Source organism: Vidua chalybeata, chromosome 3 (assembly GCF_026979565.1).
Source record: "Vidua chalybeata isolate OUT-0048 chromosome 3, bVidCha1 merged haplotype, whole genome shotgun sequence".
NCBI classification, from domain to species: Eukaryota; Metazoa; Chordata; class Aves; order Passeriformes; family Viduidae; genus Vidua; species Vidua chalybeata.
The window spans coordinates 78,274,839-78,299,730 of record NC_071532.1 but is presented as its reverse complement, the minus strand read 5'-3'; the positions used below and the strand labels follow the sequence as shown (position 1 = coordinate 78,299,730).

The 24,892-nt window shown below is 41.7% G+C and overlaps 1 protein-coding gene across 1 annotated transcript in view; it reads left to right on the top strand.

Moving 5' to 3' along the window:
* HTR1E (5-hydroxytryptamine receptor 1E) overlaps positions 1–24,355 on the top strand; it is a 35,478-nt gene extending 11,123 nt beyond the window's left edge. The window contains exon 2 of the mRNA XM_053938519.1: positions 22,738–24,355. Within this exon, the coding sequence (XP_053794494.1) occupies positions 22,917–24,011 (1,095 nt within the window). The 5' untranslated portion in view covers positions 22,738–22,916 and the 3' untranslated portion in view covers positions 24,012–24,355. The remainder of the gene's footprint in view (positions 1–22,737) is intronic.
* Positions 24,356–24,892: the final 537 nt, after the last annotated feature.

Genomic DNA, 24,892 nt, shown 5'->3' with positions numbered 1-24,892 from the left:
AACAACATTGCCTTCAGAAATGCCCCTGGACAACTGACTATTAATAGGTCTCAAAAATAATGTCTCTTTAACTAATTCCATCATTCCCTCAAAAATTATATTCAGTTTTTCCTACAAGCCTGTCAGATGTGCTAAAAAATAGTGCCCTAAATTGCTGATTTTGTCAGCTTATTTAGGCATAAATTTCCCTTGAAGCCATTTCCAGCACACTTTCTATCCTTCACATTCAATTTTGACAGATGTGTTGATGCATCACCTACTTCCAGTTACCCTCCAGTGTTAACCTTTTTGTGCCAGCGTTTATCCATGGTTGCATTATCCTTTGCACTGAATTCACAAGTGGATGTGGATGTAGCCGGCATCTTTGGAAAGAGACAGAATGATTATGTAGAGATCTCTACACCTTCACCTGTAGACTCTTTTTTAAAATAACATCATCCAGGCAAAGAAAACTACTTCCTATGACTCAAAAAAATGTTACTTTTTTCTGACATTTTGTGTTCCAAACATAACCTAGCTAAGAAAAAATCCATGACTTATGGTTTCATGGGGGATGAAAAGTGAGCTCTGTTCTATTAATGGCCCCTGCAAACTCTGTTAATGTCCTCAGAAGTGAGATACATTTAACATCGGCTATTTTTTTAATGGCTGTTGCTTCAATTACTAGAAAGTATTGCTGTTGTTTATACTGCTTCTGGGACTACAAAAAGAAAAGGACCTGGGTTTGGTTGAAGGAGAAATCCTGCTGGTGTACTTCAGTTGGACCAACCCTCTGGTCCTACTGTTCTTGAAGTTTCTCGATGCATCATCTTTCCATGATGCTCAGATACATGGCATGGAGCTCAGCTCTCATTTTCTTCAGCCTTTCCAGAATTCTGACTTTGGTGAGACTTTCAACCACCCCAGTATTCCTTAAATGTTTTTTTGGATTGTTTTGGGGTTTGTTTTTTTTTTTTTTTTCAATTTCCCCTAATCCTGTGATGCCTGGTCACTATTTGCAGACAAGCAGCAGCACCACTCATCCCCCAGGGGGAGGGAACTGGTCCTGACAGCCCAGCCATGGTGAGAGGAGACACAACTAGCATTCTGTCTGAAAACTGCTCATCCAGTTTCTGTCTTGTTCTTTGCAGCGTAGTCAGGGAATATGAACACTACCACAAAGAAACACTCAGGAATAGGCTAAAAATTCAGAGAGGGAATATTGCTGGAACACTTCAGAGCTGCTGTAGTTGTGTAGATGATTTGCTAATGCCCTTCATTTCTAGCTGATGCTTTCTCTTGAAACACCAGGTGATGTTTCTCTTGATGTGCTCTCTCCAAGGCAGAGCATATGCACCTCTCTTTGACTTAACAGGCTGAGACACTCAAGGGAGGCAGTCAACTGCTTTCCTTTAGTCTCGGAGCCAGGACCAAACAGAAACATGGACAGAAGCCATATGAAGCTGGAGGGAGAGCACATTGCCCCTGTCATGAGCTAGAGACCGTGAGACAGGAGGGGAGGGAAATTTCCCACTAGCAAGCAGAGTCTCTGGGCTCCCATTTTTAGCCCAATGCATTTCCCCAAAGCCCCATGCAGGAGTATGGGGATAGGATCCCTTGCTCCCTGTCCCAGCAGTGAATAGCCAAACTGGCCACCACCATTAGACACCAGCTTGCTTTCTTCAACCTGCATGTTCCTTAGAATGAGCTCTTAAAAACTGTGTAGAATGTTTTTGCATATTCTTCTGATTTAAGGGCATTGAATTCAGCAACTGTTGCTTAGATAGTACTGGTTGTGCTATTTCCCAGCAGAAATTAGGAAGAGGATCTGGGATTCAGATGTTTGAGATTAATGGGATTCCTTAGTCGAAGCTGTGACAAAATAGAAAGTTATTCCTAGTAGAAAATGTAATTAGTCCCTTTCAGATGTTCAGTTTGACAGTAGCACTAACATCAATTATTCTCTGTTGGGAATATTCCATTTTAACAAGGTTCACTGTAATATCATCCTTTCTCAGTAGTAATCGGAAGAAAGAAGGCCTTTTCAAATCATTGTCTTGCTACCTTGAGATTTTTAACATCTATGCCTCCCACTTACCAGCTGATGCCTTGCATTGACTTCAGCACCTGAACAATTCCAATACTCTCAAGTGTCTGGAAATGAACTCTTTTTTTTCCTCCCTCTTTTTTTTTTTTTCTGGCAAAAGTCTGCAGAGAAAATCAACAGTGTTTCCAAGCTAAAAGGTATTGTCAAAAGTAAAGTTAAATTCCTCAGGGTGGAGAAGATATGTCAAAATAATCTGGCAAAGCTATGATCCCTGGTCTTGGGGAGAAAAGGTAGCTCTGCTGTATTGGTTTCAGCTTAATCATGAAGCTCTGGGTCTCGACTCTGTTCCTGCAGGTGACAGCAGTTCTTTCAAGCAGAGCATGCCATCTGCAGCTTCTTCCAAAGGTATTAAATTATCAAACTCTGAGCTCCTCAGGTGCAAAATACACTGTTTTAAGAGTGGCACTGCTGTGCTAGTGCACACATCTTGGGGAGTTTCACAGAGCCTGATGCAGTTTGTGCTGTTTGGTTTTCTCAGGCCAAGGAGACTCTTCCTCCAAGCCAGCATTCCTGATGAAACCTTGCAGCCCTTTGCAGAAGTCACACTTTCACTTGGTTTCTATCCTTGGTGCTCCCTTTCCCATTTCACCATCTCTAATCCAAAAATCCCATCTCCAATTTAGCATCATGTATTTGAGACTGTTGAAACATGCTTAAGGAGATTTAAATGCACAGCTGTGTGACTCAATCCCCTAGATAGGTTTTATAATGAGCTTTTATGCATAGCTCCAAGTTATTTTGAATAGAGGACTGCTGAAAATAACCAGAAAAAAATTAAAGAAATTTTAAATGATCTCTTTTCCCACACCTCCAGATTGAGATACTCTCTGGTTAAATATCTCTGAATAAAGCTGTTCTAAATTAAATACTGGCTTTGGTGGTATATAAGATGAAGCTGGCAATAAAAAGTACATAATATCCCATCAAGATGTTGAAGTCTTAATCCAGGACACAGTGGGAGTGGTGTGCACTGCTGCCAACACACCTGGCCACAGTAGCTGTCTCACAGAGTGCTGTACCCTGATGAGGCCCATTTCTGCCTACCTGGATTTGCTGTTCAGATGTCCAGGGCAGATTGCCAGCTCCTTGCCCAAATGACAGCTTGGGAGGCAGTGGGGAAAAATTAAATCATTATTGTGTAAAATCATTGAATCAAGAGCAGTGAGGGCATGATGAAACCAGTGAAAGGTCTGAAGCAAAAGAGTCTCATTAAAGGTCTTATGTGGAGCAGTTGAGGGAGCTGGGGGTGTTTAGCCTGGAAAAAAGGGAGGCTCCGGGGAGACCTTTTCACTCTGTACAACTAACTACCTGAAAGGAAGGGAATGTTGGTCCCTTCTCCCAAGTAATAAGCTAGAGAACAACAGGAAAATGCCTCACATTTCATCAGGAGAGGTTTAGATTGGATGCTGGGAACAATTTCTTGACTGAAAGGGTTGTCAAGCATTGGAATGGGCTGCCCTGGGAAGTTGTGGAATTGCTGTCCCTTGAAGTGCTTAAAAGACATGTAGATGTAGCACTGAGGGACATGGTTGAGTGTTGGACTTCACAGTGGTGGGTTAATGGTTGAAATGGATGACCTTAAAGGGCTTGTCTGCTTTCCAAGGGCTAAACCATTCTGTGACTGCCACAATTGGACAACATTCAGCTTCAGTCCATGGGGCCTCCAGAGGGGTTACAAAGTTGGGTGTTCTTTAAGGGCTCTCAGAAAGCCTTGGGTTCATTGGGGAAGCTCTTCTGCCTCTGGAAAAGCAGAGGGCTCCTGCAGAGATGTTTGCTCCTGGCTGCTATAGTGTGGAGGCAGTCCAGTGGTCGTAGGGCCTTAGATGATAATGAAAAGGCATATTTGAATCCAGTTGTGCTCAATACTTTAACTTCAAATCTGAAACATTTATATGATTCTATTGAAACCCTCATATTAGTTGATGGGGTTGTTTTTGGAAATTGTTAACCACTTCAGGTCACTTTTGAGATGGAAACGTCTTAGAATTCGTTGTAAAAGCATTTTAAAAGTAATTTGTGTCTTATTTACTCTGTCACCAGATCATTTCATGTGCTAATGCACTGGGAATGTCAAGCTGCGCTAATAAGAACAGTTTTCCTTCTATTTGTTGTAACTCCTATGTAAATATAATTAAGGCAAGAAGTGTCTGAGGGGTGCCTGATCGCATGCATTAAGTTAGCTTCCTTTTTGGCTCCTAAGGCAAACACATGCAGAGCTGCAATGTCTCTGGGAAAGACCCAGGGCTTAGGGCAGCACCTTACCCTCTAGCCCCTGAGCCCATATCTGGTTCTATGCAGGAAATCTTGAAGGATGATAAACTGGGAACTAAATATGTGTCTCATCTTCAGCATGGCAACAGATCCAGAAACTGCCTTTGGAGGAACTGTCACGTTTCATGTTAGGCTTGTGCTGAAGGTTTGTGTTGCAGCAAGACTCCAGCAACCATGGAGTCTTGGGAATTGGAAGATTTGGGAGTGAGCATTCCAAAATTTGTGTGAAAATTGAGATTTTTCCACTATCTGCCAAGAACTTTGTGTTAGTCTCATGAAAGAAATGTATGGAGTGATATCAAAGGCACGTGTCTGCATATCTGGAGAACATGAGCCAACACAAAAGCAAAGCTTCCATGTGGTACAAGGGTAAGTATGCAAGAGCACACTGAAGACATCCAAGATGCAGAGGAGGACAATCTTTGAACCCGACTATATCTTAAGGGTAAACTTTGAAATTTGCTCATTATTCTTTAAAGCACCACAGGGAATTTGCAGTATTCAGTGGGATTCTGGCTGGGCATGAGGCATCCAAAAGGTAACTTCATGCATCTGCTGGAGGCTTCAGTGTGTCAGAGACCAGGCACGCAAAAGGGTGTCTTGAGCCCAGACTACCAAGCAAGCAGTCATTTGAGGCACTCTCACCACACAGACAGAGTCATTTAGGCACTGGTCTGTGCATGCTGATGACCCCTAAAAATCAGACTGGTTTTGATTAAGTACTCAAGAGTAGTTTCAGATGCCTGATATAAGACCTTTTTAGATAAGGAGCCTAGCGTGACTTGGTCAAACCACTTCATCACTACACCATATAATTTGAAGCATATAATTTGACACTGTGTAATCCATCAGAGTTCATCTATCTCAACTAAAATGACTTTTGTACATGAATATATGAAACCCTAATGCTGTCCCATTTTCCATTTCCCATAAATTAAATGTGTTCAGTAGAAGACAGAATATATAAGTGAAAGGATCAGCTGTCTGCCCTTTTACACTGCCAAAAGGTTGTAGCAGACTACAATTTAAAAGTAGTCATAACTTGTGCCACAAAAGAACCTCGGGTGAACACAATTAGAAAAAGAGAAATGATGGTATGTTGCCTCCATATGATGGAACTGCAGATGGACAGTGAAGTGTCAATAACTTGAAATGAGAGTGGCTGCTGTTGTTGCTATTTTTTTTCTTCAAGCTACTCCAACATCCTGTGCCAAATAATTTCAACAGCTTCTAGCTATGAGGAAATACATAGGCAAAATTTATTGCTGTAAGCATATATTCAAGAGGAGGATGGAGTAATTCTCTGGGCTAATCACTGTGCTGTCAGCTGAGTTGTGAGTGTTTACTGGATGATGAACATAGTGTTAGGAAAAAAGCCTTTTTTTTTTTTTTTGTTTACATGGCTTTTTTTAATACTAGTTTCACCATCTTAACAAAATGTCAGATACAGTTGCCTTACATTGGTTTCAGCAGCGAGATCAACCAGAATAACCTGTCAGTACAATAATGCTCACAAAGATGTGGGGATGAAGATAAGACAAACCATAGTAAGATTGGTACTATAGCAGCATTGTTAACCTTTTTTTCTTTCCTGCACTAAATTTTCCACAGACAAGAGCATTAGTAATTTTAACTTTGATTGAGAACTGCTATTATCCACTCACAGCATGTGGGAGCAAACAGGCACTTGGATAAATCACGAAAAAGAAAACCACTTAGCATGCTGCTTTCCTCAACAACACCTTTTTGTGAAGGTGCAAGGCTGAGTGCTGCAGTGAGAGCACGTGTGAAGAGAGAAGCAAGGCTGCAACAGCCCCCTGAAGCATGCTCAAGGTCAGCCCTTCTCAAAGCAGACCAGAAGGTCACACTTGACTTAAAAGGTATTCTGATATGCTTAAAAAAATTAAGTCACTAAATAATTCAGTGAATGAAAGCCATCAGGATTCTAATGCAGTGTTAATGGGGTCTTTCAGAAATCATGAAGATGAGTTTCATGAGTGACACAACTGGAGCCATTAGCAAACTCATCCATGAGGAATCATCCATTAGAGGCGAGTGCCTGCACCATCTCGGTGTGGAGAAGCGTGAGGAGCAGCACAAGCATTCCTGTTTGTGACCACTGCAGAGAGACACCTACAAATAACTTCTGAACTTCCTCACTTTCCTCATGCAGGCACTCAGCCCTCAGGTGTGTTTGTCACCTTCAGCAACAGATGAAGCAAGACAGTGACTCCACCAGCATGTGTATGCAGGAAGTCATCTTCTCTACAACCGGTGCTGCTCCAGCAGATTGCTGGGTGAGAAGCAAATCAAACTGATTTGAAACAGGGAGTACTTCACACATGGTCTTTCAGAAGAGCATAACTTGTTGGACAGTCTCCACAGAACTTCAACACTCTTTTGGAATGGAGTTTCCTACCAAGTGTGCCAACTGTGTCAGCGTGTCAAAAGACAACTAGTCATAAGGGATACAGCCGCTCCTTTGACATGCTTGGGACAGCCTCTAGAATAAACTTTCAGCTCCTACTGGCTCTTACTGGATGTATCTTTGATGCCAAGGCCTCTGCAAAGTAACAAAATCGGAGGATGTTTGGTACTTTATCTGTGCTCTGTAGAATCCAGCAATAAATTATTCCAATACAAAGGTCTAATAGAGTTAATAGAGCATATAAAACTGTCTACTATGTTTCATCATATTTAATTTGCTGCAATAACCTGGAGATGTTCAGGTTTCAGCCTCTCCTTTGCAACCATCGGGTACTCTGAGAAATGCTGTGCCAGTTGAGGAGTCTTTGTGTCACCAGCACCTCTGTATCAACAGGCAATGCAATGCTTCCAGAGCATTTGGCTGCTTCTCATCTTCCATTATGGTCCCAAGTGAAGCAGTGCCCTCACCACTATGGGGAGAGCCACAAGGAACCTATGGCCTGGTCATCCTCACAAAGAGTGGGTGTGCAAGAGGGAAGACCCAGCCTTCAGCCACCCACAGATACAACCTCTTCTAGGACATGAGCTTTGGGGTTGCTCAGGCTGCACAGAAGTTTGGTGCATCTCGCCAGGAATTTAGCCAGAGATAATCTTGGTCAGGTGGTCTTACGTGCCACAGCAGGTAGCAGGTGGCTGTGGCAAAACAGGCATGTTGGGATGTAGGGAACAGACATTTGTAGCTGAAGCTTACCTAAGAAAAGCCAGTTACTTTAAATGCTGTCCAGATGAGGTGTGGTACTGATGATGCTGTCATTAACCTAACATTATTCATTCTTATCTAAAAAAACTTTCCTAGGTAGATATGCATTTTCATTTAAACTAGAATAAGATTAGATGGCTGGTTCCCACTTGTATTTTCTTGTGATAAGTGTGGCAGTGGCTGTAATCATAAAAGTCATGTAGGTTGGACCTCCAGAGGTCATGCAGTCCAACCTCCTTCTCCAAATGTAAAAGACAGGTTAGACACCTGCAAGTATGTTGTGCCATGTGAATGATCACATAAAATGTTTTTTTAGGAGATTAAAGGTCTCTTGGGAAGGGGCAGCTGAGACATTACCCATCTCCTCATTGGGTGGGAGTGTTGCTTTGCTGTAGGGTAGGAAGGCTCTGCAGCAGGATCTGGAGAAGCTGGATCAATAGTCCAAATCCAATTATATGACATTCAACAAGGCCAAATGCCAGGTCCTGCCTTTCAGACACAACAACCCCACACATGCTACAGGCTGGAGGAAGAGTGGCTGGAAAGCTGCCCAATGACAAAGGACCTTGGGGTGCTGGTCCCTAGCAGCTGATCATGAACCAGTTGTGCCCAGGTGGTCAAGAAAACCAATGGCACCTGGCCTGGACCAGCAAAAGTGTGGCCAGCAGGACCAGGACAGCGGCCATCCCCCATCTCCCACACTCAGTACTGGTGAGGCTGCACCTCGACTGCTGTGTCCAGTTCTGGGCCCCTCACCTTAAAAAGGACATCTTGGTACTGGAGCAAGCTAGTTAAGGGTCGAGTCCTATGAGGAGCAGCTGAGGGAGTAGGGTTATTCAGCTTGGAGAAAAGGAGGCTCAGGGATGACCTTATCACTCTCTACAACCTCCTTTCAGGCAGTTGTAGCCAGGTGGGTCTTGGCTTCTTTTCCTAGGGTACTCGCAACAGGGCAAGAGGATATAATCTCAAACTGTTCTAGGAATGGTTCAGACTGGACATTAGAAGGAATTTCTTCTTCTAATTGTTGTCGACTTTGGAACAGGCTTCCTAGGAAAGTGGTGGAGTCGTCGTCTCTGGAACTGCTTAAGGAAAGACTGGATGTAGCACTTAGTTCCATGGTCTAGCTGACATGGTGGTGTCCAGTCAAAAGTTGGACTCAATCTCAAAATTCTTTTCTAACCTAATTATTTTGTGATTCAATGGCACCAAGGATGCTGCAGCTGGAGACAAAGGATAATAAGGGACAGCCACTACAAGTCAGAGTCTGCCTCTGAACCTCGCATCTCCTTCCTCAGTGTGTGAAGGTGGTGCAGGGCCAGAACCACCTCCCAGCAGAAAGTGCCTTGGACTCACTGATGAAGTCCTCAGCAGGACAGGACAAACAGAATGCCCTGAGCTCTGGGGCAGGTGTGCTGATGAGATGTTCCAGCAGGAGTAGAGCACTCCTGCAAAGGCCAGTCAGAGTTCCACATTCCTTTGTATATATTCTGTTTTGGTGACTTCTGAATTCTAAATTCTGTATCATAAGTGGTACCATATAAGCCCAGAAATAAAGCAGTGACACAGAATCACAGCAGCTCCTTTTCTTAACCCAAAGTCTGCTCTGTTTCATTGGTACAATGCCCTACAGACTCTGCTATGTAAAGGAAGAATACTTACCTTGCACAAGTTTTGACAGAGGAGATTTTTTTCTGTCTGGTAGGGTCTTCAGGACCATCCTGTTCAGAATCTAACTCTGTCCAGTTAATGTCACCCAGGTTGGTATATGTTTGCTTTAGAGACAGAGAAGTGTTGCCTAGTGAGCAATGTGCACATTTAAAGCAGGAGGGGTGTCAGGCCTGGCAGCCTGTTCAAAAAGGATTAGAGCTGTTGTCTGTGTGGATGCTGCCCAGCATCTCTCACTGCAAGTAATGCTGGGCTGGGTATCAGCTGCAAAGCTGACAGAATCTAGGAAGTGAGACAGCAACTCTTCCTATGTGGGATGAGGAAGCCTTAAATGTTGTGTAAGTGTTGTTCCAGCCCTTTCTGGGGTGAAGAGAGATCATGCAATGTCAGCTCCTTTCCTTTTGTTAACTGTGGGGCAGATGAGTCAGCACAGCTGTGGCATTCATTATTAGAATTCAAATTCTCAAACTGATGATGATCTTCGGGTCCATGGACTTTCATTAAGTATTTAAGGATTAACATACTGGTTGTACAATCTCACAGTAATAGTGTATGTACAAAGCATACACAATGCACACATTTTTAGTGCCTCTATGAGTTAGAAAATGTATGCTGCTTTAATTTTATAGAACTGATGAATTTTAAAACACTTTGCTATATTTACCTTTGAACCCACAGTAAGTTCTCTCCAAGCCTGTATCTACCCAAGCTTCCTGAAGAAGATGTCTGGTAAAGCAAAAGAGACAAACATCTTCTATCCCCTCATCTTCCCCTTTATTTCTGAGGCAGAATAAATCAAGGCTTTGCTTGTGCTGCTGATTAACGTACTCTGATTTATTCCAGAAATTAATATTGTTCTTAGTGAGAAAAAATATATTTGAAATGCACACAGTAGGTGTGAAATATATTATGCCCTTAAAATCAGTCATCTAGCACTGAGAGAAGCACCTGAGGGAGCATTAAGGGGAAATTCTGGTTAATTCTTTTTTCCCATGACCCCGTCCTTGTTAGCATGATATTAATATATCTTAATTGTATTGAGTATGAACTGCTGCAGCAAAATCCAACCCAGGGCAGGACAAATAGTTACATAAGCATTTTTTGGGTTAAAAAGGCTATGATGTGCTAGTCGTCATAGAATGTTATCAGCATGAACCACAGTCTTCTGTATTCAGTGTAAGCAATTTACTACAGAAGGGGAAAGTATAAATTTGGTGTATGCAGTTTGTAGCTGAAAAACAGGGGCATTGCCCTTTCTATTTCTGCATCACACACACCAACTCCTGCTATTTTTTTATATACTACTTACAACAGACTTTGATTCATCATATTTTATTGCACCTGCTAAAGGATAACTCAGTCTTTGTAGTGAGTGAAATTTTGTAATTACTCCATATGTGTGCTGTATCTGTGGGTTAATTTTAGTGTGCTTATGGTTTTGACAGCAAATTATCACTAATTCATATAATGACATGTCTGAAACAGTTGATATTGAATAGTTTTCATAATTTTTTTTGCTTATTCTGTATTTACATGATGCTCCAGATAAATAATTAAAGTGCCAGTCATGTGAGCTTATTTGTAACTAAAAGTCTCCAAAAGCAGACACATCGTTTAGTTATTCCAAGCAATGCACAAAAGTAAACATTTTAGCTTGGTTGTGTGTATTGTAAGGGTTTCAGGGGAAAAGTATGTTGTCTCAGGGACATTCTTCTTTCTTTCATTCAGGATTTTTCATAGAGCAGCACAGAGGAAAGAAAGAGAAAACAATTTCTATTTCTACTCCTTGTTTTTCTCATGTGGAATGTGTTTGGAGAATTGTTTACCTGGGGTGATGGCTTGGTTGGATTCTCGTGAGGATTTTTTGAGTCTGGTGGCCAATCCAACCCACCTGTGGCTGGACTCTCGCGAGCGCGTCACAAGTTGTTAGTTAGATATGGTAGTTAGAGCAAATAGGTTTATCTTCTTTCAATAGCATATTAATGTATTATAGTATAGTTATAATAAAGAAATCATTCAGCCTTCTGAAGTGGAGTCAGACATCATCATTTCTTCCCACCAGGTTCACCTGTGATTACAATAGTATGTCTTCATATGAAAGCTACAGCTGGACATAGCTATTGCTAAGGCCCTGAATAATGTAACTGCAGTGACTGTTTTATTTGGGAAACCAAAAATTTGTTTGTATGTGCTGTCAGCTCAGCTCATGGATTCCACTACCAAGAGAAAATTTCTGGAAATGAAAGCAGGAGTTCTTTTTCATGAGATTTTTCAGGATCTATTGACCACGTTTAGCTGGAGATTTTTGTTCAAATCACGGCTCAGGACCCAACCCCTGGAACATTTGCCCTAAGAATGTAATGGTAACATGAATTCTGCCTTATACTGCCATAAATGTACAGCAGCAACTTTGGACCCTCTTCAACTGGAAAACTGAGAGTGCATTAGGCCACTATGGAAGTCAGAGCTCAGCCAGTCTAATATCTGAATGCCTCTGCCACAGCAGGATTTGCACCTAGGGCTTGTACAGGAAGTGTTTTCTCATACTAAACAGGAGACTGTCCTTGACCTTTATGTTGCTGTACACCACATGTCAGTAATTAATTTCTCCTGTGCTTGCAGCAAGCACACTGCCCAGATGGAAATCCCACGCTCACAGTCCCAGGCAGCAGGCTCATGCCATCAGCCCAGAGCTTCTCACCAACATGAGACATTTTTCTACATGATTAAGGACCCACAGCACCTTCTGCTACAATAAAACTATTTGTTCAGTCACACAGAATTTTCCTTTCAAAGCAAGTCTAGAGCCATTGTGTGAGTCATCTCCTGTATTTTATCAGTGTGAAATAGGGTGTATATTCACGAAGGCTTAATCTGAAATCTTTTTGCTCACAGTGGTAACATTTCCACTGATTTCAAAGGATCTCAGATCAAGCTTCAAGAATTACTACATTTTGGTCTATCAGATTTGTTCATTTCAGGCCTTTATGAATTGCGGAGCAGCTGTGTACAGAACCAAGTCATGTGGAGATTAAACAAACTCCATTGACATCAGTCTCCTGACAGAGAATAGCAGCAAGAAACAAATATTGACTAGAAAAACAACGCATGTACAGTGACATTTAGCTTGTATAAAGTCATAGTCTCCACATAAATGCAAATAGCACCATTTCCCCAGAGCTGAATAAACAATATTCATCGGTAAATATTTGTGTGTCTTTTGATATGTCTCTAAGCAGCAAGATGAGAAATTGAGATGGAAAATACATTTGCAGGTGAGAATTCAGTGCAGATTTTTCTTCAAGTTTTTCTCTCAATGCATTTGGGAGACCTTGAAAAGCAGATGCTTCCCTTCCTAGTTAGTCACTTAAATGCAAAGCATCAGAACTACAACAGACCATAGCACACTCAGCTCCTGTCAGTAGTTTCCTGACCCTGCCACTCATGCTGTGCTACATGGCAGGGGTCCAAGCCTGAGAATACTCCTCAGAAAGAAACCCTAAAGCAGCTAATTAATTTAGGAGCCTCGTACCGATACTCAGAAGGGATTTATGCACCAGAAAGCTATTGTTTAACTATCTTTATATGAGAGTTGGAAATTTTATGGACCAGGGTTTCAGTGACCTAAGCATCTTTAATAATGTAGCACCTGTATAAAGTATGTGCAGAGGCCTTTTCCTCTGTATGAGGAACAACAGCACAGTTCATCAATATGAGGAATGAGTGCTCAGGCTCTTCCATTAGGAAAGAGAAGACTGGGAGCCCAAATCATTACAATAGAGATCTTTAAAGCCACAGGTGACACAGGAAAGGTGACTAGGTAGTAGCTCTTCACCATAGGGAACAAGTCTTCCCCATAAGTTGCACTCTTAGAATCACATTTAGGTTTGCTTCAAACCATAAAACAATGAAGATTAAATAGGATTTCAGGCATGTGCCTAGAGATGATAAACCCACTTCATGGGCACCTTACAGTGCTGCTGAATTTCTGGAATGAACTCAGCATTCAGGCAGCAGGAGCTGCAAAAAAAGTCAATCCCATTATCTTTACATGGTCTCCCTGGAGGTGCTAGCAAATGAGACAGCGGGCTGTGCTCATGCCAGGCCTGTGTACAGTATATGAAGTATTAGACTTGCAAACTGTTGGGATCTTCAACTCAATGAAGTAAAAATAATGATTATCAGCATCTAAGAAAACCCAACTGTTCCCACAGCAACTCTTTCATGTTATATTGGACATAGTCTTCTTTTTCTTCTCCTCTTCAGTTTTTAAGATGTTCCAGTGAGGTGCTTTAATAGTTTGCAAATGAAACAGACTTCTTTCTAATAAAGGATTCTTTTTAAAAAATAGTTTTCCCACATGGGATTTTGCTCCAGCAAAATAGTCATGGTTTACAACTATTTCACAAGCTCTGCATGATTTCTGTTCCAGAAGACCATGGGAGGAGAGTCACTACAAGACAGTTTTGTTTGTAATTACAAAACAAACAGAACATCATTAGTTCAAAGGATACTAAGCTTCAAAATAATTCATATTATTTTAAAATTTACATAGAGGTCTATGGACCTGGAGTTACCTGGAGGTCTGGAGGTCTGTGGACAGTTCTTCCATTCTTCACATAAATGCAACCAGAGGAAGTAAAGAAATTTTTTTGAGAGTAAACATTATTCAAAATGAGTTTCAATAGTGGTTTTTCTTTTTATAAGCTTATTCAAAAGGAGAAACAAAGATTTTTTTACTTAGAGAGATTACACTGCTAGTGACCAAGCGGTCACTGAAACATTTTGTCCCTGGTTCCAGTTTTTAAAGTAAGACTTTTTTCAGAAGAAATAGAGTGAACCCCTCTCTTTCTGAGTCCTCCAGCACCTTTTCTGTGATTCTGTATTTCCTTCAAACACCAAGACGCTGTCTCTGCTCTTCCTAGCTGAGAAACAGGGGATCCCTTCAGCACCAGTCTTCCAGTGCCGTGACAGCATGGTTTCTACAGTTGGAATTACTATGGTTTGGGGTTTTTTAAGGTGAACGTGACTGCTGTTTATTTTGCTTTGGCAAAATGTTTCTGGGAGCTGTTATGGATGGACCTTCATCTTAGTTGCTGCCTGGCAGAGTGAGTCGTGGCTGCAGGAAGAATTGCAGGTTTGGGGGATGGATTCGCCTGCTCAGGACCTTTCAGATGCTGTGTGCCTTCACTTTACCATTAAACCATACTAACCAGCTTCATGAATATCTGTCCCTGGGCCCTTCACTCATCAGGGAAGCACCATCCCAGATGCTGCTTTTCTAAGGAGGGCTGTGTGATGGCACACTTCTCTGCCCTCTCCCCTTACGAATTACAGGGAGCAATCTCACACAGCTTAGCTGCCAATGTCTGATAGCATATCTCATTATCCAAGCTGTCCTCCCACCTGTATTTTATCTGACTGCAGGTTTTAGTCATAGAGTCAATGAATAAATAGTCTGAATGGAAGTTTGAGCAGTAGGAGGAAGGATTATGAAGGGCCACAGGACCCGCCAATACCCAGCGTCGATGCTCTTTTCTTTTGTGCCTGTGTGCGCCTTGCTGAACCATTCAGTGGAACAAAAGGGAAGAGCAGAGCAAAAGAGCCAGGCCAAAAGCAGCAGTGGGTACTGGCAGCAGCACAAAACCCCAGACAAACGTCTTCCCTTGCCATAACCGCCTGTTCCTTAGCCAGTGATTTGGGCCTGTCACCAGGTCTTTGAAGTTTTCATGTTTTCCTGATGCATGAAAACATCCATAGCAGGGGATTGGTGACATGGTCAACTTCATAAAACAACATAGGCTGAAAAAGAAAAATTTTAAGCTTTAAAAATTTGCTGAGGAGAGGAAATTTTGGTGACACAGCATATTGTAATGATGCATGTACAAAGTGAAGTAGGCTCTAAAATATAGAGGAAAAGTCTTTAGTAGTGAAAAACATTGAGAAATAGGAAGAAGCTCAATCTTAACCACAAGTTTTCTAAAACAAAAAATTAATCAGAGAATAATGTCTCTGTGAGAATGACTGCTAAGCATGAAGGTTGCAAGGGTCAGTAACAGGTACAGATTGTATTTTTCTTTCCAGATAAGAGGTTAAGTGTGTAGGTTACGTGTCCTCTGGCCCTGGCTATTTACTAAACTAGGATATCACCAGGGATCAAGAGCATCTTTGCACTGAGAAAAGATCAGGTGAGAAGCACAGCTCTGGAGTAGTTAAATGCTGCTCTGGGGCTGTCAAACAAGCTTGCTGCCTCTGTTAATATAGATGTCATGCACCTACCAGGGGAGAGCATATCAGCTAACTTTAATCAGGTTAACTCAGGCAACAAGGCTGTCTAGCTGTGGGAATCAGGAACTCCATGACTGAGAATTTACAGTTTCTTGGCTGGGTGAATTAACCCATTCAGTACTCCATGCTAACGTAACATGATGTTTCTGTACACAAGCTAGCTCATTTCAGCACTTCTACAAATGCCATGTGCAAAACAAATGGAGACAAATCGAAACATCTTTTCATTTTCTGTTCTTTCAGAGATTTATAGTGAAAGAAGGTTTCTATCTCCATAAATAATCTCTGGAGGGAGAATAGGTACAGGGAGAAGTTCTTTCTGCCCCAACGTGGTGGAAAAGGCAGCACTTACATGTTTTGACAGCGTAGGGTTGTACAACTGATTACTATAAATTCTACCCCAAAAGATTTTGCAAGATCCAGCTACCCATGTCTCTTGGCTCTAAAGCATGGGAAATTAGAGCCTCTGGTGGCCATAAGTTAAACATCTCAGGATATTAGATAGGGCATGAAAAGGGTATAGTGAAATGAACTACCAGGGATGAGCTGAAGGTGTTTTGTGTATGTGTGTACATGGGTGTTTTGTGTGGCGTAAAACAAAAGAGACTTTTTACAAGTATGGTGCTAAAGGGATGTGATGATGAGTTTTGAATTTATTTTTTCATTTGATTCTCTCTTGAAAGCAAATTATTATAAATTTAGAGTGTTATTTATTACAAAATATTGCAACTAGAGTAGGGTGCTACTCTAGTTTTTTAAATGAGAAATCTGTGTGTTTCACTACCCCAGAGAATTTTATTTATGTCTGACGAAAACCAGGATTCAATCTGTATTGAGTCCCAGTTTGTATCAGATTGCAGTTCAACAGCATCTTGTGAGCTTTCACAGCCTAAGATTTACTAACTTTCATATTGAAAGTAGATAAAAATGAGTAATCATCTGTGAATGATAATTATACCACTGCTTGTGGGAGGGAGCATGGTTTGAAGATCATCACTAATTATTGTTTCTCATTTGCATGTGCCAAGATCTGCACCACAAAATTTACCTCCATAGTGTAATGCTGGTGGAATTATTTTTTATAAAACCTGCAAAACTGCTCCAAGGGTTTTTGGAGGCAGCACCTCCCCTCTCCCATCAGTTTTCCCCCAGGCTTCTAACTTGGGAAGGAAATCCTCCAGGCTGGCAAGGTTCACTGGGAAGGAAGGTAAAATCTTCCTGACATGCAAGGAGAGATCCCCTTTCTGATGCTGAGGGAGTTGAAACATCATGGTCATCCTGGCATTTATCCTGGGCTTTTCAGCAAAAGAGACAGAGAACAACATCACAATATACAGTGACAAGACACAAATAACAGTGCCTAAGCACCACTTTGCAGTTTAACATTTTAGCAACCTCCTAGACATAATTTAGTTTTCAATGGAAAATAAGCAGAGCCATGAACGTTCCCGCACACACACACAGCTGGCCTGCACGAACACTTGGTTTTGCTCTTGCAAGAGGACAAGAGGACACAGACTCACCTCTTTGCCCTGAGGAGGTGATGGGTAGCTTCCAAAGCCATCAGACCTGGTGCAGGCACTGACACAGCAGCACCAGAGTGCTGTGTCCCTCTGTCCCCTAGGTTCTATGCTGGCTGGGAATAACCCAGACCTCCCAGATTCCCAACAATGGTGTCAGGTTTGATTCATGTGCTCTGGTCTGAGCAACAAGTTGGGTTATTGCCCTGATTTTGGCTGTGGATGAGCAAGGCATACTCACTTTTTCCCTTGTTATCTCTTGTTCCACTTCTTGTCCTTTTCACCAGACTTGACACTCCCTTTCTCCATCTCAGCCTCCTCCCAAGAGAACAACTTTGGCCAAATCAGTCCCAGTTTTGCAGCAGCCAGTGAAATCTGGTTTCTGATAGAGGCATACTCAGCTTTATATGTGATTACTGTTGGAGCAACTGGGGTTCTGTGGGTTTTGCAAGCCTCTGCTCCCAAAAAGCCCCCAGTGCTTCCCTCCACTCTTCTGTGAATTTCAACCACTTCTCATGTAACTCCACCTGCAAAACCCAGCCATCCCTCGGGGCCTCATCTGTGATTAGTGTCAGGTGCCTGTTCTGGTACCTGTCACACCCAGCATGTTCTCTGTTGTGCCCAGCAGTGTTCCCAGTGCTGTGCACTCAGCCCATCCTCTCTGGCCAGGACTGAGCTGAAGCACAGATATCCCTGTATCCCTAGAAATCTACATTACACAAAGACATGCTGCAGGCCACTATATCCTTGATTACAACATTCTGTGCTTTGGCTATTTATGACAGGGTCACTACGTGTATGAGCGTTAGTAGGATGCCCACAGATGCAAACACACAGCTATGCCTCCACACACTTTGCTTACTGCCGAGTCGTTCCAACCTGTCTTTCCATCATGCTGCTTGTTTCAGTGGTGTGCACAGGGTGAATCTTAACTTGAAGGTAAATTTTATAGGTCAACTCGTACAAATTTCAAAGTAATTTCATTCCTGGCCTCATTCAGTCTGTGTAGGAAAAGGTTGCATCCCTAAATCTACGGTCCCATAATGCAGCTACGAATTCCTCAGACACGTTCTTGTAAAATTTTGGGTTTCACACAAAAATAGTGATATATTTTATTGTGCTGCCCCAGTTTACGCTTCTGTCAGGCAATCCCAATACACCTTCTAATAGTTTGCTTTCATTTGCCTACAACTGGCTTCAAAATCTCATGCTGTGGCTGTGAGTATGAGCTGCCTGGTGACAACAAGATTTTGTTTTGCTGACAATTTTGCCACAGGTTGGTGTGATTCTGACCATCTCCACTTTCTCAGCTTTTGCATGCTGCTTTTCCAAATACGACATGTTACAAACAGCATCCATGCCTTTATAAATCCATAATGTGACCTCTGCAGACTGACATCCTTAGAAACCCAAAGCAATATTAGAGTACAAGACTTAGTATTTGGAAACCTATAATCTTCAGTTCAACTCAGCTGTATCATTTGATTACCAAGGACCCATGAAGTCCAAGATTTGTTAACTTTACAAAAGCAACACTAGAAAGTTACAAGTGAAAGGCCTGAATTTCAGAGCTTTGTACATAAAGTTGTAAGAGAAAACCTCTTTGAAGGAAGAGGAAGAGCACTGAAAGTTTAGCATCTTTTCGTAGCTTGAAATACTAGCATTATCATAAATGTGTTAAGTCATATTTTCCATAAACTGTCTCACAAATCATGGCACACATTCTTGCCCTTCAGAGCTCCAGTCATGGATATATTGGAAGTGAAAAGTACTCAGACCAATTCAGAGTTTAACAGAATCAAACTGATTTATTGCTATCAAGAGCACAAAGATGGAGCAGTCACACAGTGCAATAATTGCTTAGAGGAAATGTAAAACCATGGATGCAAAGGAACTAACCTGCCCTGTACATACATATTTGCAATGCCAGTTCCACTTCTTTGCTCCAAGTAATATTATTGCATTTGTTATGAAATGGTTCAATGGCCAAGGAGTGGGAGTCAATCTGTCCAACAGAAATTCAGAGTACTCTGCTACACGTGGTCCTCTGCTGAGGAGACATGGACATTGCCATCTCACAGCCTCAAGTTGTCCAGTTCCTTTTAAGGAACAATTAATCAAACTCTTTCCCCTTTCTTCCTCCTAAAAAGCACTCAAAGCCATTACCAATAATCAGCTAATATGAAGCATGATTGATTCCCATTTGGAGGAAGCCAGATGAGCTTCTTGCACCTAATGTGGGAAATTAGTCTGTGTGTGTAAAATCCTCTCTGTAGGAAATGACTGACAGCCTAAAGCGATACAGCTGCAAAACATAAACACAGCAGTGCTTTTAGTGAGAGCACTTTAAATAACTGTTATTAATGTCCCTTCCAAGATGTCACTTAGAAAACCACAATCAATTACTATAGTGATAGCAATACTATATATAGCAATTGTATGCAAGTGATGGAGATGCTGGAAACTAGCTATTATTTCTTCAATATAGTAAAATTTTCCTTGTTAACACTCATGTTATGACCACAAACACACCTGCATTTTTAAAAGATTGACGATAAGTAGCATTTAAATTCTGCCGTCTATTAATAAGCAAGGTCAATCACTGGCATCTCTGTAAATCACTTCCCAGTTTAAAACATCATTTCTTTCCTGGGCCAAAGCACTCTGTGTCTGTGTCTTCGAGTTCAAAAGTAGAGAGAAGACAGTTGGACAAGCAGGGACAATGGGAGAGTGGCTGGGGAGGAGGCACTGTGGGAGAGTGGACATGAGCCCTGGAGGCAGTGCTGAGATGGCACCAGCAGCTCAGCAGAGTCTCAGGCTGCTCTGGCACAGGAGGTGAGCTGAGAGGTGAACAGCCAGTCAACTAATTATAACTAACTAGTTCTAATGCCAGTGTGTATCCTCAACATGTGGGTAAGGGAGGATGAGAGGCACAAACTTAAGCTGTAGAAGAAACCTTCAGCTCTCAAAAGCTGAAATTACTTTTCAGCATTTAAATATACTTCCTTAATAATACTGGTTTAGTGCTCTTATGTGGTATTTATATTGTCTGAATCGCTAAGGGCTCACTTCCTATAAGGAACACTGGAATTAAAATTGAATTAACTCTCAAGTGATGGGTTTGGATTGCGATGGGCTTGCGGGGTCTGAGGTACCTGCAGGCAGGGGTGATGCTCTGTTTATATTTTTCCCTTTCTTCAATTATTGCAGTGCTTTCCAGGCAAAAAAAATGTTGGCCCTCCTGAGCTGTAGCAGACTCGTAAAGCCAAACTCTCCTGTGTTATAAGTGGTACTCTTTGTCCTAAAGGAAACATGATGTTTGGATCTGATTAAGTTTGTTTCAAGACAAGTTAATTAAGGAAAGCAAAGAATTTATTTTTCAGAGTATCCTTGAGGTACAGGGAACAGGTAGAGCTCAGAAAGGATTTTCCTTGGGATCCATCAGTGTAGGCCATCTGGGAGGAGAAGCACAGCAATTCAGGTCTTACTGCATTAAATATGTATATAGGCAGTGCTGAGCAGAGAAAGTGATGGGGACCATGCAGGGTGAGGATAATGAAACTTCAGGGCCCCAAAGGAGTGAAGGATGAGCAGGAAGGAGAGCTGCTTACACCAAGAAGCACCACAAGACTTCCTTTGTGGGCAACAGATCAACAAGTGGTTGTGGAGGAGATGTGAATTCCACGGCGTCTTCCACTCTTCTTGAGTGTGCTTGTGGATTGGGGTACACTCACTAAATAATAGTGCTGAAGAAAGGATATGGATTGCAATTGGTTTTGTTCTATGCTCCAGGAGTGCAGAGAGGGAGAGAAAGACTCTTTGTTTTATCCTCTGATCAAAGCATCAGACATAATAAGGGGGCAAACTAAGGAAATCAGAATCTGGCTTGACAGAAAAGACTCCCATGAACAATTTATGAAGAAGGTTTGAGCTGATATTTTGGCTTTAGGCCTAAACAATCAAATTGACATTTCCATGTGTGGTAACCCCATGAAGACTCATGGATGGATTTCCATCTGACTTCTCCAGTCAATTTTCAATAAGCAGGCCTAATATTTCCCCCAAGGCTCTTTGTAGTTTAAAGCTGTTTAAAGTAGTTTCTTAAGAGTAGAGTATGCTTTGGGAGAAAGGCAGTTCTGCTATTTCTTGGGCAGAAATAAAACTCACATTTTGCTAACCCAGAGACTACAGCAATCCGGATCTGCTTTCCTAGAGCCTATCCACAAATAGAAGTTTTTATCTGAAGTTTCTATTTTTAATTTTTCCTCAGTCAGCTCATTCTGAAATGGCACTCCAATTTCTGAAGAAGAGCATATGTACACAGAGCTAAGCAGCCAACTAGCTTTAAATGCATAATTCCTTATTCAATTTCTTAATTCCTCATTAGCTTGCATGTGCAAACCCAGAGCCTAATCCAAGTCCCACTGGTGTCAGTGAGAATGGGTTTCACCTCTCAGATTTAGCCATCTAAAAATCAGGCATGTATTCTAAATGCAACTGTGGAGGAACCACTTGTAGTGAAAATAGAGAAAGATCAGCCTTTCTGGGATATGATTCATAGTATCTTCCTGAAGGGCTTGTCTTGAGAGGGGACAAGTGTTTTTCCAGCAGCCACTGTCGTTTTCCCCTGCTTGTAAAAGCAGCCTGTACAACTAACCTAGAATCCTCCTTACTCTGATAAATGAAGCCAGGGGAAGGAATCTTTCTTTCTGTTTATTTCAGTGGATAAGGATTCTGACTTTCAGTTTTCCACATCCTTTATGCCAAGATAAATTACAAATGAGTAAGCAAGGTCCCAGAGGTCATCCCAAGCTGCTTCTCATGGACTGTTAACTCTGGCTTCAGTTAGCATTTGGGATGTATTAAAAAGACATGTGAACTTCTGAAATAAAATTTAACTTTTTTTTAATTATTGTTCCTTGCATCACACTGGACTCCCTGACAGGGAGCATAATTGCATGAAAATCTCAAAGCAATGGCAGAAGCTTTTTGTCTGTCTCCTCTAAAGACACTCACAGTGGGATATGTGAAATGTCACGAATAATTAGACAAAACTATATGAGCTCCTAGCAACACTGATGTGCTATGTAAAACCAAGCATTTGCCATAAAGCTTTAAACATTGTTGAAAACCTGCATGATAAAAGTAACCCAAGTAATTTTTAAGTACCATTTCTAATATATTAATATAGACATGGATATGAAAAAGCAGAATAGAAAGGTATGAAAAGCTGGCATGCCTTTGCTCAGATAGGCTGCTCTGCTGCTTTTTTTCCAAAGGTGATATATAAAAGTAATTGATGCCTCTCATATAGATATTAAAATGAAGAGGCAAATTCCCTCAGCTCTTCATCTGCTGGAGAGTATTTTAGCAAGCAGGAAAAGGGCTAGCTCCTGGTATCAGCATCACAAAGATCATAGACATGTTTGTGAAAAGGGACCTGTGGAGGTCCCTTAGTCCAGCCTCCTACTTTAAGTAAAATCTCCAAAATGAAGAAGGAATAACCATTTCACATCAGCAGGAAATCTGGCCCAAATTGCCCTTTAGAGAAGAAAAAAATGAATGATGAATGCAGAGAAAAGGGGAGAGAAAAGGCAAGAGAGGAGAAGGGAAAACAGACCAACATTTTATTTGAGATGATAATATTAAAAATGCAAAACTTTTTTACCAAAAGGTGGAATTATCCTAGGTTGATTAACAGATGTGTTTTTGTCTTCTAGGAAAACAATGAACAATGAATTTCTTCTTTCCAGGAAGAAACCTGGAAGTTTTTTTGCTGCTCTGTTGAATATGGGATTATAAATTTTTGTTTAAACTGCATATAGAGCATCTCTTTCAAATGGATAACTTCTGAACCTGGAATTCTTCATTACCAACTTCTTGCATCCTGGAGGGGAAAATGAATTTCACAAATTGCACCACTGAAGCCAGTGAGGCTGCAAAGCCAAAGACAGTAACTGAAAAGATGCTCGTTACCCTGACCTTGGCCACAATCACAACCTTGACTATGCTGCTGAATTCTGCTGTAATTGCAGCAATTTCCACAACCAAGAAGCTCCACCAGCCGGCAAATTATCTCATCTGTTCACTGGCTGTGACAGATCTCCTTGTTGCCGTTCTCGTCATGCCCTTGAGCATCACTTACATAATGATAGATAAGTGGACTTTGGGGTACTTCATCTGTGAGATCTGGCTCAGCGTGGACATGACCTGTTGCACGTGTTCAATCCTTCATCTGTGCGTCATTGCACTGGACAGGTACTGGGCCATCACAGACGCCATCGAATACGCCAGGAAAAGAACGGCAAAAAGGGCTGGGCTGATGATAGTCACCGTGTGGACTATCTCCGTTTTCATATCAATGCCCCCCTTGTTTTGGAGAAACCACCACAGCATCAGTATTCCCAGCGAGTGTCGCATTCAGCATGACCATGTCATCTACACGATTTATTCCACATTCGGGGCATTTTACATCCCCTTGACTTTGATCCTGATCCTGTACTACAGAATTTACCACGCTGCAAAGAGCCTTTACCAAAAGCGGGGTTCAAGCCGCCACCTCAGCAACAGGAGCACCGACAGCCAGAACTCTTTTGCCAGCTGCAAGCTCACACAGACGTTCTGCGTCTCGGACTTCTCCACGTCTGACCCAACCACAGAGTTTGATAAAATCAACGCATCCGTGAGGATCCCTCCTTTCGAGAATGACTTGGACCCAGCTGGCGACCGGCAGCAGATCTCCACGACACGAGAACGAAAGGCTGCTCGCATTTTGGGGCTGATTTTAGGTGCTTTCATTTTGTCCTGGTTGCCCTTTTTCATCAAGGAACTGCTTGTGGGCCTCCACATTTGCACTGTCTCTGCAGAAGTAGCAGACTTCTTGACCTGGCTTGGGTATGTCAACTCGCTCATCAACCCTTTGCTGTACACGAGCTTTAACGAGGATTTCAAGCTGGCCTTTAGAAAGCTCATCAGGTGTCGAGAACACACTTAAAAGTACTGAGAGAAGATGATGCTGGCATGACTCCTGGCCTTAAAAATGAGCAAAACTATTTGACTCTGCCACTGTTTCCCTTGATAAAGGGGATTTTTGTGTTTGCCTACTTGCTTGACTGTTCTTCAGCCTGTAATTCATTATGCCATTTTTTTAATCTCTAGTGTTATTCATAGTAAAGGGTTTGAAATAAATTTATTCTACAAAGGAAAAGATTTTTTAGAAATGAAACAACAAAAAAATAGTATTAGGTACTCATGTCTAAGACATTTTGTGTAATCAATGATTCAAGAAGCAACAATATTCACTTTTATACTTTTTCCATTTAAAAATCAAACATCTAAATTATGTACTGTATAAACTAAACCTCATAAATACATATTCAAAAATTAATAAACACTTCATGGTCATGACAGCTAAACAGCACCTCTTTACTATAATATTGTGAAAAAGCTGTAACAGCCATTTAGGAGGAAAATTACCAGCGCTTCCACCTCGGGCTGAGGCAGAATAAACTATTCTTTTCTTCAGGAATACACTCCCAAAACAGAAAGCAAAGTTCAGTTCATTGTATCTAGAAATTATCCCATTTCATAACCCAAAGGAATTGTTTAAGTGGCTGTCTTTGTATAATATTCCAGATTTACATTCAAGGTGTTGGGCAGACACCTGTGCAGATCGTTTGGCAATTGAGAGGATGCAGCTGGCAAGTATCATACTTGTAAAACTAACTGCACATCTGAGTGGTCACACTTTCAATACCACTAACCCCATTTCTTGTGCCTTAGTCAGTTCTGGGGCGGTATTTTTCACTTGTGCCACACTTCACCTGAATGTTGTGGTGCACAACCCCAAGGATATGCGGATCTTACCCCCACCAA